General features: G+C 45.4%; 2 protein-coding genes and 1 long non-coding RNA gene across 11 annotated transcripts in view; 2 read left to right on the plus strand and 1 right to left on the minus strand.

Annotated features, from left to right (window-relative positions):
- LOC310697020 overlaps positions 1-16,554 on the minus strand; it is a 90,546-nt gene that overhangs the window by 24,916 nt on the left and 49,076 nt on the right. The window lies entirely within an intron of this gene.
- CYP4F22 (cytochrome P450 family 4 subfamily F member 22) overlaps positions 1-16,554 on the plus strand; it is a 49,552-nt gene that overhangs the window by 118 nt on the left and 32,880 nt on the right. The gene's annotated exons all lie outside the window — the stretch shown is intronic.
- LOC310696178 (uncharacterized protein) lies at positions 9,712-15,107 on the plus strand. Its single transcript, XM_083481337.1, has 2 exons — positions 9,712-9,857; positions 14,013-15,107. The coding sequence occupies exon 2, from the start codon at positions 14,201-14,203 to the stop codon at positions 15,041-15,043; it is 843 nt and encodes a 280-aa protein (XP_083337463.1). The 5' UTR covers positions 9,712-9,857; positions 14,013-14,200; the 3' UTR covers positions 15,044-15,107.

A 16,554-nucleotide genomic window follows, 5' to 3' on the forward strand; every position in this document is an offset into this window, starting at 1 on the left:
ATGTATAAGCCATTCTTTAATGTAGGGTACTATGAGGCAATAAGGCCAGATCAGGCTTTGCGGGTTAAGCTGTGTTGTAAGAATGGAAAAACACTGACCGTACGGGTGGAGGCCGGAAGTCAACAAAGGTAGAGGAATGCTGCCAAAAGTATTCGTGATTGAATGTATTGCCCTCAGCTATACTTGAGGGATGATTCCAACAGATTCCACACGAAAAACGCTTATGTCCCTGTGGAGATGGCAGTACCGAATTGGTGGCGCATACCCTTCTGGCTTGGGGACGTGGGTGGCGCTGTGGGTAAAACCTCAGTGCCTAGGACTTGCCAATCGTATGGTCGGCGGTTCAAATCCCCGCAGCAGGGTGCGCTCCCATCGTTCGGTCCCACCGCCTGCCAACCTAGCAGTTCGAAAGCACCCCCGGGTGCAAGTAGATAAATAGGGACTGCTTACTAGCGGGAAGGTAAACGGCGTTCCGTGTGCTGCGCTGGCTCGCCAGATGCAGCTTGTCACGCTGGCCACGTGACCCGGAAGTGTCTCCGGACAGCGCTGGCTCCCAGCCTATAGAGTGAGATGAGCGCACAACCCTAGAGTCTGGCAAGACTGGCCTGTACAGGCAGAGGTACCTTTACCTTTACCTTTACCTTTACCTACCCTTCTGGCTTGCACTCTTTATAAAGACTTGAGGAATGAGATTATCACTCCTCTTTTATTGTCCGTTCCGGGTCGCCCAACCACTGACACAGTGTCCTTTCTCTTGGCAGATCAAGATGAGGAGATGACAGCAAAGGTTGTCAGGTTTTTTAGCTGGGGCAATCAGCTATTGATTCAAAACCCTAAAATGTATTTTCTGCTATTGACTTTTTATTCCTATTCTTTGTACAGTGGTACCTCGGGTTATATACGCTTCAGGTTACAGATTCCGCTAACCCAGAAATAGTACCTTGGGTTAAGAACTTTGCTTCAGGATGAGAACAGAAATCATGCTCCGGCAGCACGGCAGCAGCAGGAGGCCCCATTAGCTAAAGTGGTGCTTCAGGTTAAGAACCGTTTCAGGTTAAGAACAGATCTCTGGAATGAATTAAGTACTTAACCCGAGGTGCCACTGTATATCGTATTGTTGTTTTATTGCAATGGCCATAGCAAATAAAGAGCTGCAAGTGAGGCATTCAAACTATATCCTTGTTCTTCCTCTGTGTGGATTATTCTGTCCGTGGCAAATAAAGATTCGTTCATTCATGAGTATTCGTGAAGCTGAAGGACTGAAATGTTGGGAGGACTGATACGGCATCGCTTTAAACGAGTGCTTAAAAAAACCCCTTGTTAGACCATTGCCAAGGGAGCCAGGGGTGCAACACAAATATTAAGTTTCCAAGTGTTGTGCAGGAGGGTTTTGAAAAGCCAAACTCCCCTCATCTATACAGCTGCTACAAGCAGAGAAGTCTTACTGGCGAGAGATTGGCCGCAGGCCAAGGTAACTCCAGCAGGTTCCTAGCTATTTGCAAGGGCATTCTGGTAGGGTGAGGCCAATAACCGTATAATTAGTGGACAGATAAAACAGAAATTGTTCCACTGTAGATATTCCAATGCTTCTATGATTATGAAAGCTGCTTCTTCATTCCTGAACAGCTTCCTATTTTTGTAAACATTTTTTAGTCCCTATGAGGATGGAGCAATGGAGACATTTCTGGAACAGCAATGGGATATCAACTCTGCCCAAGGCATGATTGAGAACAGCAACAACCAGGAAAAGATAGACATAACATTTTACAAGGACAGGAAGAAACACCACGGACAGGATAATTGTCACACAGAGGAAGAACAAGGATACAGTTTGAGTGCCTCACTTGCAGCTCTATAAATCATTTAATGTTTCAACACAAATAGAAGTTGTTAATACTGCAGCTGTTGTATAAGGGGTGATTATTTTGACTGGAATGTAATTGAAATTAATAAGATTTTGGAATACAGAAATAAAGAAAATCATCAAACTATCAAATCTAGCATGTGGGGGGCCACCTAAATTATATAATTTGGTATAATTTGATATTGTTATAATGAGGCTATTATTGGACTGTAATTGAAAATTAAAGTTAAATTAAGTTTATATTATATTTTATATATTAAAAAATAATAATACAGTTAAAATTAATAAAAAATATTGTTCCCCCCCCAAAAAAAAAGAGGGTACGGCCCCTTGCCCCATGATAGCTAAGTTTTCATAGGAGGGTTTGGTGCCAATTTTCCAAAACCTGACTGTAAGTCCAGCTGTAAGCTGTCTGATAGATCATTCTATTTGCTTTTTTTAAAAAAATAAATATTTATTAAAGTTTTACAAATTATTTCAAACAAAACAATACACACAAACACAAACAAAGAAAAAAAAAGAACAAGTACAATTTCAAAACCCTATCTTCTTAAAACTTACTTCAGCGACCTCCTCATACCTCCCCTTTCTGCGTTCCCATTTCAAATATTTAATTCAGCAAATCCTCACCCTTAATTTTATCCAATTATCAACCTTTCTTTTCTTTTAGCTTAATCTTTACAGCTGTACTCCATTTAATTTCTAAAAACCACATCATTCTAGCACTCATTGATTTTACAATGTTTCTTAAGATAGTTCTTAAATTTCATCCAATCTTCTTCCGCCGTCTCCTTCCCCTGGTCCCGGATTCTGCCAGTCATTTCTGCCAGTCCCATATAGTCAATCACCTTCATCTGCCACTCTTCCAAGGTGGGTAGATCTTGCGTCTTCCAATACTTTGCGATGAGTATTCTTGCTGCTGTTGTAGCATACATAAAGAATGTTCTGTCCCCCTATTTGCTGATGTCCTCAAAAAATTCTAAGAGTTTGGTGACAGCCAAAGTAATTATTTTCCTCATCCAAACTCTTCCTTGATACTATTAGAACATCTTCAATAACGTTTTCCATCAACTTAGGACTCGGCTATACAGCTGCAAATAAAACGTTTTAAGTGTGTTTTAAGTGCAATATCCATTGTGACACTAGATGGAGATGGTGAGCCTTATGGAAAATTCAAAGTTTTTTTTCCAAAACGCTTTTTAAAAAATCATTTTCAGAACGGTTTTTATGTGTGTGTAGATTCCACCTTACTTAGGGAAAAAGGTAAAGGTAAAGGACCCCTAGACGGTTAAGTCCAGTCGTGGCCTACTCTGGGGTTGTGGCACTCATCTTGCTTTATTGGCCGAGGGAGCCAGCGTACAGCTTCCGGGTCATGTGACCAGCATGACTAAGCCGCTTCTGGCGAACCAGAGCAGCGCACGGAAACGCTGTTTAGCTTCCCGCCGGAGCGGTACCTATTTATCTACTTGCACTTTGACGAGCTTTCGAACTGCTAGGTTGGCAGGAGCAGGGACTGAGTAACAGGAGCTCACCCCATCACGGGGATTCGAACCGCCCACCTTCTGACAGGCAAGTCCTAAGCTTTGTGGTTTAACCCACAACGGCACCGATGAAAGCAGAGGTGCCCTATTCCATGATGATGATAATAATAATAATTTTATTATTTATACCCCTCCCATCTGACTGGGCTGCCCCAGCCACTCTGGGCAGCTTCTAACATATATATAAACACAATAAAACATTAAATATTTAAAAACATCCCTAAACAGGGCTGCCTTCAGATATCTTATGAAGGTTGTAGAGTTACTTATCTCCTTGGCTTGGCAGGTTGCATAACTCCATACCCTCCAACATTTCTCCGAGGAAAATAGGGGTGTCCTGAGGAAAAGTGGGACATTCCAGGATCAAATCAGACACAGGGATGGCTTCTGTAAATCTAGGACTGTCCCTGGGAAATAGGGACACTTGGAGGGTCTGTGACAGGTCTGCCGATTGCTGCAGACACAGCACTATAGGAGTGCTCTATGGGAGCAGACGAAAGAATCTTAAGATCAGCAGAGGAAGAAAAGCATGGGGAAAAGGGGGCAAAAGCTGGAGCTCATCTGCTTTGCATTTCCATGTATAACTGTGAGAGGCTCCTGCCCTGGAGTGCGCTGCCAGTCAGTTTAGACAATGCTGAGGGAAATGGACCTATCTTCCTAGGCAGATGTTGCAATAATATTATTACAGTGGTGCCTCGCAAGACGAAAAGAATCCGTTCTGTGATTCTCTTCGTCTAGGGTTTTTTCGTCTTGCGAAGCAAGCCCATTGACGGATTAGCGGATTAGCGCTATTAGCGGCTTTTAGCGGCTTTTAGCGGCTTTTAGCGGCTTTTAGCGGCTTATCGTCTTATCGGATCAGCTGATAAGCGGCTTAGCGGCTTAGAAAAGGGGGGGAGGGGGAAAAACCCGCAGGAACTCGCAAGACATTTTCGTCTTGCGAAGCAAGCCCATAGGAGATTTGTTTTGCGAAGCACCTCCAAAACGGAAAACTCTTTCGTCTAGCGATTTTTCCGTCTTGCGAGGCATTCGTCTTGTGGGGCACCACTGTATTACCCTTCTTCCCAAAGGATATCATGCAGATATCTCTTCTTGTGAATGCTGGGATCAGACTTTGAACAGCATATGGTATTCATCCAGTGCAGAGGTCAGCAAACTACAGTCCGGGGGCCGGATGTGGCCCACCAGGCTTGTAAATCTGGCCCGCAGACCCTGCCACCCACTCGGTTAGTCCCCACACTCAGATAAACCAGTGCAGCACGGCATTTCCCTGAAAAGAAGCCGCAGACGCCTCACCACACGGGGACTGACTTCCGTGATGCTGGCGCGGCTTCGGATTGGCTGCAGGAAGTTCCTGCAGCCAATCCAAAGCCTCGTTGCCCATGCACTGAGGTAAACCTGGCACAGCCATAGACGGAGAGACCGGTGGACGGGCAGCAGGTCTGGGCATCATGACGGGCGCATCACGGGGCTTCAATCAGAGCTTGGCGTGCCTGCTGACCCCGTGCCTGGCACCTGACTTGGCGCTGCTGCTGGTGGAGTGCTTGGCGGCACCGCTCACCGACCTGACCTCAGACAACGGGTGGCAGCACGTGGTGCACACTGTTAAGTTGTGGGTGAAGATATCAGACGACACAGCGATTCTTCAAACAGCTCTTGTTTATTCACAGGCCAGAACAGAACTGAACTGAAGGGTTCAGGCAGCCTGCTTATATAGAGCTCCACTAGAACGCAACAGTAACCATTTTCTGTAACTATCCAATCACTGAACGTCACTTTTGATCCCTTATTTGCATATGTGGACCTGAACTATCTACAGTATCCCCCTGCTGGCCCAGGGTGAGAACTTCAGTACATAACACACGCCGCCTGGGAGCTCCATGGAGACGGGCCGATGGAGCGGCTGCTGCTCATCAATGCCGGTGAGCAGGCACCACCGAGACGTGCTCCTGAGCATGTGCAGAGTGTGTTCCTCCTCCAGGTCTGGAAGCAGCTGTGGGACTGGCTTGCAGGGTACAGTGGTACCTCAGTTTAAGAACTTAATTCATTCTGAAGGTCCGTTCTTAACCTGAAGCACCACTTTAGCTAATGGGGCCTCCCGCTGCCGCCACACCGCTGCTGTGCGATTTCTGTTCTCATCCTGAAGCAAAGTTCTTAACCCGAGGTACTATTTCTGGGTTAGTGGAGTCTGTAACTGGAAGCATCTGTAACCTGAAGCATCTGTAACCCGAGGTACCACTGTATTTATATTTTTCAAAATATAGTCTGCCCCCCCCCACAAGGTCTGAGGGACAGTGGACCAGCCCCCTGATGAAAATGTTTGCTGACCCCTGATCCAGTGCTAACATGAAGGAAAACATTAAACAGATATTTGTCTCTTTGGCTGTCCCATAGCAATATCAGCTGTTTGGGAGACCTGACATTGAAAGGTCAACATTTCCAGTATTTGGGGGTCTTTTTGGCAACTAGGTTGCTGATAACTTTACGAGAAGACCGGTTTCAAATATCGCACTGTGAGATTAAAGGGAAGATTAAGTAAAAATGGGGATTCCCTTTTGAAATATGTGTGCGAAGAACAAGAACACCAAGAATAAAGAGGAAACAGAGGAATTTATTGCAGCACAATGTTGCTCCACTGAGTTCAATGGGGTTACTCCTGTTCCAAGTACAGAACTGTAACCTTAGGCAAATCAGATGTGACAGAAGCACAGTTTCAGAACAATGAATCAAAAACAGAAAATTACAGAAAATAATTCTGATTTCTGAAGCCTTAGAAGCCTACATAAGGACAGACATGAACAAATCTCAGTCAATTATATGGCCTAATTTAAATATTCTTTTCTTTTATTGGTTTTTTTGGACTGTGTCATAAGTAAAATAAAGTTTAGATGGTAAATGTTAAAGGAACCAATAACTGTTAAACTTTAAAACATGGCTCAGTTCTTGGAACAATAAGCTTTTCCCTACAAGAACAAACATTGATAATATATATTTACAGTATTTATCGGGATTAAAGCTTGGACTGATATATGACTCCTGCATTAAGCATCCCATCTGAATTGTAAGAAGAGTCACAAATTACTCAGCTGGAAGATCAGTTTTGGAGTTTATAGTCCCACTAGAGTTATGCTGGAGTTGGGTATATGGACCAGATTGATTTCCTCATTCCCCATTTTCTTCTCACAAAAACTCTGTGATATAAACATGAGGCTCATCCAAACTTAGCTTTGCACTGCATTTCCAGGCACAGATCCAGACTTTCCAGATCCTCCCCCCCCCCCATTTCCCCATGAAAACCCAAAGGAAATAGCAATATTTTAGTTGTCTTGTGAAAAAGTCTATGGAGTCTATAAAGAGTCTGAAGGTAAACAAAGTACCTGGATCGGATGACCTTCTAACTAAACAATGTAAGACTCTTACAGATATTTTGCTTATTTCTAGGAATTAATCTATTAAATGCATGTCTGCAACAACATCCCAGTTCCAAATACTTGGAATGAAGCAATGATTTAATTACTATATAAGAAAAAGGGAAACCCCACAATGACGAAATCCTCTAGCTGTACAAATGTCAAATCAGGTCAATAAGATCTTTATAATTACAGTGGTGCCTCGCAAGACGAAAAGAATCCGTTCTGTGATTCTCTTTGTCTAGCATTTTTTTTCGTCTTGCAAAGCAAGCCCATTGACGGATTAGCGGATTAGCGCTATTAGCGGCTTTTAGTGGCTTATCTGCTGATCGGATCAGCTGATAAGCGGCTTAGCGGCTTAGAAAAAGGGGGGAGGGGAAAAAACAAGCAGGAACTCGCAAGACATTGTCGTCTTGCGAAGCAAGCCCATAGGAGATTCGTTTCGCGAAGCACCGCCAAAACGGAAAACTCTTTCGTCTAGCGAGTTTTCCGTCTTGCGAGGCATTCGTCTTGCGGGGCACCACTGTAGTAAAGTTTACAAAGTAAACATGCTAATAGGACACTGGGCTGTATTGCAGGCAGATTACTCCTATAGTAACCCTATTCATTTGTTACTTGTGTGAAAGAGTAATGCGAGTACAAAAAGACTGTGGGGTTTCTAGATTGCATAAAACATAAGAACCCTGCTGGATCAAGTCAGAGGCCCTTCTAGTATTGCATCCTGCTCTCAGAGTGGCTAACCAGGTGACTCTGGGAAGCCCAGAAGCTGGACCTGGGTGCAACAGATCTCTCCCCACTTGTGATTCCCAGCCGCTGGTATTCAGAGGTATACCTATGGCCATTGATGCATGGGGAATCCTACACAAGTACAGCAGGCTCCCCACTGCAGACCAAACACATGGGAAGCCACAAGAAGCCACATGACAACAGGGTCTACATGGCTAGAGCTAAAGGTGTGCCTCTGCACCCCTTTGTATTTGCATAACCCCTTTGTAAAATGAGCAGATCCAGAAAAAGCCTTTGAGCGTGTCAAGTGGTAATGTATATTTCAAAATGTTCAGCAGCCTATCTAATGTAACAGCCACAAACCAATCTAAACATGGCAGTAGACAGGCTTTTCTTTTCTTTTCTTTTTTTACTTTGTTTGCAATTAACTCTCAAACCAGTTGCAACCGAATCAAGTTCAGAAGTAATTGACAAACTTTAGACAGCTATAATTCAGAATTTCCTTGTATAAAAATGATTTGGCGATCTCTTTCAAAAACATGACAAAAGCAATCCTAGAGGTCTTAAATTTAATAGATCAATTAAGCAAAGTATCAGAGTATCACACTAATAAGGCAAAAAACCAAACTAATCTGGGGGTGGGAACTCAAAATTGTTAAGTGCTGCAGTCTTAACTTTGACTAGAAAATACCTTTGTATCTGTGTAGCTTTGAATATGAATGATCTATGAACAAACACAGTTTTTTATTAGCTGTCCAGGATCCTTTCAGAGCATTTTCTTAAATCAGCTGATTCCTTATTTACAAAAGTGGCCTGAATTTAAAATATCCTGGTTAGGTAACATCGCAAAGGTAGGGGGTCAACTATTTCCCCATGTTTCTTTTTTAATTTCTGAAATGTTAGCATTAAGAAACTGGCAGAAAATATTGAGCCTAGGTTGGATGCTAGCTTTCCTTTTTTGAATAGAACAAAGTTCATGTTCTGGAACAGGACTTTCCATCTCCCCCTTTTCTTCGCAGCCTCCTGTGCCTCCATAAAAATCACTCATTCGCAGAGCTGGCATCTTGCTTCAGTGTATTAGCCCTCATCCAGCCCATCACTGACTCCAGACACTGACTCCAGTGGTCCACTGATTCAGATGTTACAGAGAATGAGCAGAGTATCATTAGCACACTAGTGAAACCTTGCTCTAAATCTCCTAATGGCCTTTCTCAAAGGTTTCAAGGGCACGTTTAAAAGCTTTGGGGACAAGATTGGACCCTCAAGGACCTCAAAGCACAAATGCCAGGAGGCCAACAGACACCAAAGCCATTCTCTGTCAATGGTCCAGCAGATAGGAGTGGAGCCACTGAAATACAGTGCCACAAATTGGTGCCCACAGAGTCTGATACTGGAGGATGCCATGATTCATGCATCAGAAGCTGTTGAGAGATCAGGTAACAGAAACAGGGTCACATTCCCCCTGTTGTGATAAAGGTGATCAAAGCAGGCCTAAAGCCAGACTGAAATGGGTCAAGATAATAGCATCTTCCAAGAATATGTTTCTCTTTACTTCTGAATAAGTAAGGTAAAGGTAAAGGACCTCTGCATGGTTAAGTCCAGTCAAAAGTAACTGGAGTTGTGGCGCTCATCTCGCTTCATGTCAAGGGAGCCAGCATTTGTCCTCATACAGCTTTCAGGGTCATGTGGCCAGCATGACTAAACCGCTTCTGGCGCAACAGAACACTGTGACAGAAACCAGAGCGCATGAAAACGCCATTTACCTTCCCGCCACAGCAGTACCTATTTATCTACTTGCACTGGCGTGCTTTTGAACTGCTAGGTTGGCAGGAGCTGGGACAGAGCAACGGGAGCTCACTTTGTTGAGGGGATTTGAACCGCCGACCTTCTGATCGGCAAGCCCAAGAGGCTCTGTGGTTTAGACCACAGCGCCACCCACATCCCTTCTGAGTAAGTGATAATAACCTGACTCAAGACATCTGGGATCAGAGAGGAGTGTTGCTTTTTCAGAGGGTGTGGTCAGCTATTGCGTTTATATGACCTTCTGACTGAACATAGTGGTGATCACTCTCGTCTTGCTACAGAACAGCCTCTCACATGCAGACACCTGTACTCCCAGGAGCCATTGTGTACCTCACAGTGAGGGGTGTGGCCTCGGATGGGCTGGTGATTATGCCTTTGACCAATGGTTTCTCACAATTTCCTTTCCCCCACTCCTATTGGCCAGCCTGCCAACCACTCCTTTGCCTTGACATTTAGCCAGGTAGAGCTGGTTACTTTTGGGAGGTCTTGATGGGTGATGGTCATGGCTACCCACAGGTAAGAGAAAATGAGATTACCTCAGCATATAGATTTAAGAGGAAGGTGTGAGGATGTAGGGCAGAGAGGACAGCTCTAGAAATGGGTATTGGCCCAAGAATTAGGCAAGACTCTTCTCAAACTTTATGATCTTTCATTGGCCGTTATGCTTTAGTCAAGAGCTAGCACTGCCCAGTCCTTCAAGATGATCTACTTTGGGGGTCTCAGTGGGTCTAGTCAAGCCACGTTCCTAGGCTTGCTTACACAACCAAGATTCAGAGGTGGGCTTATCCCAGATTGAGAGCATACCTTTTGGAGTGTTTGGTATAAACCCGTTTGCTGACAATCTCCAATTATTTAGAGGGTATGTGTCCCCAGAATAACAAGCCTAGCTAGGTGGACATGCACTCCAATAATATTTATATGTGTGGAAGGTAGACCTTGACTGATAGATTTTCATACCCAGCATGTGCTATATTTGGGGTTTATGAAGGACTCTTCCTACGCAGTGAAACTGGTTTGTGGTTGAGTGCTAGACAACCCAGAACTGAGATCCCTCAGCATGGTTTTTGGAACTGTGATCAGATACCTAGCCTGACGTTGTCTGTTTAAGCTGTCCTTTGCTGTTTTCCTTCCTGCTTCTCTGATGTGATAGAATGCAGGAGGATGAGTTGAATGGCTTTCAATGCCTGCAGTGATGTGGAGTGTTATGTCTGGATATCAAAACAATTGTTGCATGCATGAAGAACGCAGGCGATGGTTGCACCAGCAACTGAGCTTTTCTTATGGCTCAGAACCAGCAGCATGGAGCAGATCCCATGGGATCCTGTGAAATGCACAATACACCTTACATAAAAAGCACTGGTGCCATTAAGTTTAGGGATAAGGTCCGGCTGCTATTCAAGGGTGGAGAGGCATGACACTGTTGTGACTAATGCCATTGTGTATCTTGGGCACCATTCTCGTTTGAAGGAGGACATTGCAAATGGAACATGGCCACATCTTTCCCCAAAGAAGAGTGTTTGTAACCTTATTGGTTGCAAGTAACATGCCTGTTACAACCCTGTCTCCCCAGCTTTACAAAGCAGCCCATTCAGACTAATGAAAACAAGAATAGAGTTTTCATCCACACAATAATCACCACTGCTTAGTAAGGATTACCCGTGAGATTATAGTGAGAAGAGTTAAATGATCCTTAATTATAAAAGGATTTCCCAGTTTTTTTCCTGTTCCCCAGCTCTCAGGGGTTACCATGACAAAACTCTAGCTTTAAGCATCAATTATTGTAAATAAGATGCCTGACCAATCGCGATACAGATGGATATTCCGTTTCATACATGATTCTAAGCCCTCGTTTGATATCCTTCTTCCTAGTGGATACACAGTCAGATGTTGCTTTGGGTTGAAGTATGATTCGTGTTGTCCTCACAGAACAGGTGCTTTCTGAGAAGTATACAGTGGTGCCTCGCAAGACGAAAAGAATCCGTTCTGTGATTCTCTTCGTCTAGCGGTTTTTTCGTCTTGCGAAGCAAGCCCATTGACGGATTAGCGGATTAGCGCTATTAGCGCTATTAGCGGCTTTTAGCGCCTTATCTGCTGATCGGATCAGCTGATAAGCGGCTTAGCGGCTTAGAAAAAGGGGGGGGAACCCGCAGGAACTCGCAAGACATTTTCGTCTTGCGAAGCAAGCCCATAGGAGATTCGTTTTGCGAAGCACCTCCAAAACGGAAAACTCTTTCGTCTAGCGAGTTTTCCGTCTTGCGAGGCATTCGTCTTGCGGGGCACCACTGTAATTGAAGGCCAGAACCACCCTAGGAACAAGCATTCTCAGAACATGAATGGTGTTATTTCAAGTGAGTGGAAAACCCATTGCCTGGCTTAGCTTCGAAAAGCCAGTGTGTCTCAATTACTGCAACTCCTTTTTAGAGCCCGAGTCTTGCTAAGATGCCAGTCCTACATCCTGCAGGATATCCTGTGCTTAATCGGAGAGGCGCTTGGGCAATCTGTTGGGGAGAAGCACTCCACTTCCTTGAGAGGAACCAGGAGTTCACACCCAGAATTGGAAAATGTTTTGCCCAATGATACAGGTTGCTCAGAGAGAGGGTGGCAGGCCGGGACATGACCTGGAGCTTTAAGCCAAATGCTAAGCGTATATATTTCAATGTCCGTGCCAGATGGTTTCTAACGTCATGCAAGATAACAGTATTCTTTGGCAGTCATCTGAAAACATTGTAGCAGTGCACGCTGCCTTGAACTTTCATGCGTAATTGCAAAGATTTACATAATTGCACATTGAAAGAAGAGGATCGTTCTAGTACACAATGACGTTATTCTAGGTCTTGCCCCTGTGCCAAAACAGCTCTCCTTGTCTCTTCAAGGAATTCCTCACCCCCACTGAAGAAAATTCCAGAGCTAGTTTAAATCACCTAAGTGCTGAAGTCAAGGCTCCTGGAATAGGTAGTGGAAAAAGGCAAGCAAACTCACACTGAGTTTTGCAAGCTGTGGCTAGCTTCTCTCGCCACAGCTTGCCAAAGTGTCACTGGAAGGGGGGGTGCATTTGAAAGAGAGAAAAGAAACAGAACAATCCAAGCTTAGGGAATCTGTGGCATCAGAAGTGCTGCCACATCAGCATGGGCATAACCTGATTCTCCTGGATCAGGCCAGACCCCATATTTCTCCACCTTTAATGGTTGAGACGGATCATATGCCACAAAATAAAGTGTAAGCACCTAAGAGCCCACTTGGATCAGTCCAATATCCTATCTAGTCCAGCATCCTCTGCCCTTAGGTGCCAACCAGAGAAATAGACAGAGACCATGAGTGCAGCAGCTTGTACTATTGTTCCCCAATAACTCAGGGGCATGGGATAATTAAACGAGTTATGGCCAATTCACAACATTTGTGAAATCAACAACAGTTTGAGCTCCTATTGTGAATGTTCCAACTTAGCGTTCATTTCATAATACATCAGGTTTGGGTTTTTTGTTGAGTTTTGTGGTATTTTATACATACATCTTTTTGTTGTTTTGTTGCTGTTAAACTATGACAGTTCTAATATCCACCCCTAAGCTTGGTTTCACCACATCCCTTTTTTTTTTATGAGAACCAACAAAGCACAACGTGTTAGAGCTGGAAAGAACATCGCAAATGACTTGGCCCAGCTAGAATTGCTCTGTTATCCTTTATATAACACCAGGAATGTGCCTGGCTCTTGCCCCATAGTTAAAAAAACAAAAGGCAAGTCCCTCGCTCTGAGCACTCACAATCTACAATTTGACAGGAAGGAAGAGAGGAACCAAATAAAACCAGCCAATCAGGTGTTACCTAACAGACTCGTATTGCACTTTGAACAACCGAATGCTTCCTCGACCTTTGCAGTTTATGCTATTGATTCAGGGCAGGTCCACATAAGGGCAGATGCTTATTCAAAAAAAAAAAAAAAAAAAAAGAATCTCAAGTTCAATTCAGAGGTAAATTCACAGTTTGTCAACTGAAGATGTCTCCAAATAGCAAAGGAACCAGGAAAAGGGTGGAAGGGAAGTCATATGGTACAGTGCTACCTCGGGTTAAGTACTTAATTCGTTCCGGAGGTCCGTTCTTAACCTGAAACTGTTCTTAACCTGAAGCACCACTTTAGCTAATGGGGCCTCCCGCTGCCGCCGCGCCGCCGGTGCACAATTTCTGTTCTCATCCTGAAGCAAAGTTCTTAACCCGAGGTACTATTTCTGGGTTAGCGGAGTCTGTAACCTGAAGTGTATGTAACCTGAAGTACCACTGTATATGTATACAGGCTGTATTTGGTATAAAGTGGGGGAGGGGGAGGTGGCTTAAATATGCTCTCTGTTCCAGTTTTTGAAAATGCAAATAATTTTAAAAAAAAACTCTTTGCCAAACTGTTGCAGTTGTTTTGCAGAGTTTTGCAGCAAAAACGCTGCATTTTGCTGCCCCCACCAACCAAGCAATCAGTACGCCAACCCGAGGTCATAGCTATCACCTTGAAACCCAGCGTTGTCTGATTCATTCCAAGCCAGTGCCAAGGTGCAGCAACGGTTTTGCAGCAAAAACCAGACAATTGACTGTCATCCCTTCACTGACACCAGATCCTTTTAATCTGCTTGTGATTAGTCTATGCCCGCTCGCAGCTGCAGGATTAACAGAACTGCTTTCATTTCCCAGGGATAGTGGCAGAGGCACACTGAAACTTTGGAGCAGCTGCGTCAACTGCTTGGTGTTGGCATAAAACCCAATCCCCTCTGGGTGTCCTGCTGCTTGGGTTTCCCTGGAAGTGAAGGAAGGTGCCCAACCCAGGGCAGCCTTGGAATGCTGTCCAAACCCAACTTGTGCCACCTCTGTGGAAGCACAAAATGGTTGCTCCGCCACCAGGCCTCTTTCCCACCAGAGCCCCGGCCTCAGGGGAGAAGCAGCAGCAGCACAGGACTCTCCGACCCGAAGCTCAGATATTAGACGTCTCCCATGATGCTTCAGTACTTCCCATGTCCTGCTCCGAGGACGACCTCTCCTCTTCCTCCTCTCTGGTCTCCAACCCGCGCACAAGTCCTACTGCTAAGAGCATGAGTACATTCCCCATGCAGAGTGAGTCCTCCAAGTCCAGCTCCCTCGCCGACGATGCCATCAGCTTGAAGACAGCGAGCAGCCTCAAGTCAGGACGCCCAAGCAAGGCCCAGTCGCAGAAGTCTTCCTCTCAGCTCCCTTTGCCTCCAAGCAGGAGTACGAGTTGCTGCATCCTCTCCCGTTTCCCAGAGGATTGGCCTCCTCGGCCCAGAACCCCACTTTGTGCAACGCAAGAGGCCGGGTGCTCCACGCCACCTGGCTCGCTAAAGTCTCCCTCCTCCTTGCCAGCACCCAGGCCTCTTTGCCTTGGGGTGGGGGAAAGGCAGCTGTGGGACAAGGAAGAGAACTTTGAGCAGCAGCTGTCCCACATGGAGGCCAGGCTGAAGGCTGTGCAGGAGCAGCAAACGCTGTGGCTGCAGGAGCTGGTGCCAGCTGTGCGGCGCGTTCGCTCGGAGCTTGCCAACATCGGTCAGAGCCTGGGCAGGCTAGTGCAAATGTTTGAAGCTCAGGTGCCCGCCTGCTCACACTTCCATGCCACACAGGAGAAGGGAGCGGCCAAAGGTGAGGGCAGCAGAGCAGGAGGCAAGCACCTGTTCCACCCCACCTTCACCCATCGCCCCTGCCAGGAAATATAAAAGGAACCCCAGCCCTGTATGGACGCAGAGCAGTTTCCATTAAAAACAGAACAATGGTTTCAAAGTTGTTTTGTGTTGAGTGACACACTTACCCAATACAGTGGTACCTCTGGTTGCAAACGGGATCCGTTCCAGAGGCCCGTTCGCAACATGAAAAGAATGCAACCCGCAGCGGCGCATCTGCACGCACGCGGGTTGTGATTCGCCGCTTCTGCGCATGCGCATGACGTCATTTTGTGCTTCTGCGCATGCGCGAGCGACAAAACCCGGAAGTAACCCTTTCCAGTACTTCTGGGTCGCCACAGGACATAACCTGAAAGAACGTAACATGAAGCGGACGTAACATGAGGTATGACCATACCCTCATGCTGTGGGAAAGAGGAAAATGAGGAAGGGGGTACTAAAGGGATAAATGTAAGGTTCTGCACTCAGGCAGGAAGAAGCAGCTGCACCAATATAATATTGGGGACACCTGGCTTGACAGTAGTACATGCGAAAAGGATCCAGGGGTCTTAGTAGGCTGCAAGTTTAACATGAGTCAATAGTGTGATGCAGCAGGAAAAATGCAAATGTTATTCTAGGCTGCATCAACAAAAGTATAGTGTCCAGATCAAGGGAAGTACCACTTGATTCTGACTTGATTAGACAATACCTGGAGTCCTGTGTCCAGTTTTGGGCATCACAATTTAAGAAGGATATTAGCAAGCTGAAATGTGTGCAGCGGAAGAGGACCCAGGTGAGAAAGGATCTAGAAACCAAGCCTTATAAGAAATGGTTGAGGGAGTTAGGTATGTTTAGCCTGGAAAAGAGGAAACTAAGAGGAGATCTGATACCCACCTTCAAATATTTAAAGGGCTTTTGCTGCCCAACTCCCCATGGGAATCTGAGTCCCCTAAGTCCATGATCGCTCAGAGGAGGAGGGATGGAGGCAGGATCCAGCAGAAAGCAAGGGAGATATTTATTTTTCTGTTGCAACAACGTTCCTTTCCCTCCTTCCAAGGAGAGAGAGATCCTGAACAAAAGTGTGCAGGAACCTTTAAAGACTTTTGACATTGTGCAACCCCCTTAGTCCACCCCAAAATCATCATACATACATCATAGGAGGCGGGTCTTCAGCAGAAATCCTGTCTGCCAGGATACCTGATAATGGTCGCTGGCTGCATTACCTGGGCAGCTTGGCCATTCTTATGTGATGGTAAATACTTTAGTTCCTGAATCCAGGTCACAGGCTCACCCTATTCATACACAAATATAGTGGTACCTTGGGTTACGTACTTAATTCGTTCCGGAGGTCTGTTCTTAACCTGAAACTGTTCTTAACTTGAAGCACCACTTTAGCTAATGGGGCCTCCCGCTGCCGCCGTGCCGCCGGAGCACAATTTCTGTTCTCATCCTGAAGCAAAGTTCTTAACCTGAAACTGTTCTTAACTTGAAGCACCACTTTAGCTAATGGGGCCTCCCGCTGCCGCCGTGCCGCCGGAGCACAATTTCTGTTCTCATCCTGAAGCAAA

Source organism: Podarcis liolepis (assembly GCF_965112155.1).
Source record: "Podarcis liolepis genome assembly, chromosome: 17".
Classification (NCBI taxonomy): domain Eukaryota; kingdom Metazoa; phylum Chordata; class Lepidosauria; order Squamata; family Lacertidae; genus Podarcis; species Podarcis liolepis.

Excerpts from the sequence above, each read along its gene's own strand:
- LOC310696178 (XM_083481337.1), top strand. The coding sequence starts at position 14,201 with ATGGTTGCTCCGCCACCAGGCCTCTTTCCCACCAGAGCCCCGGCCTCA.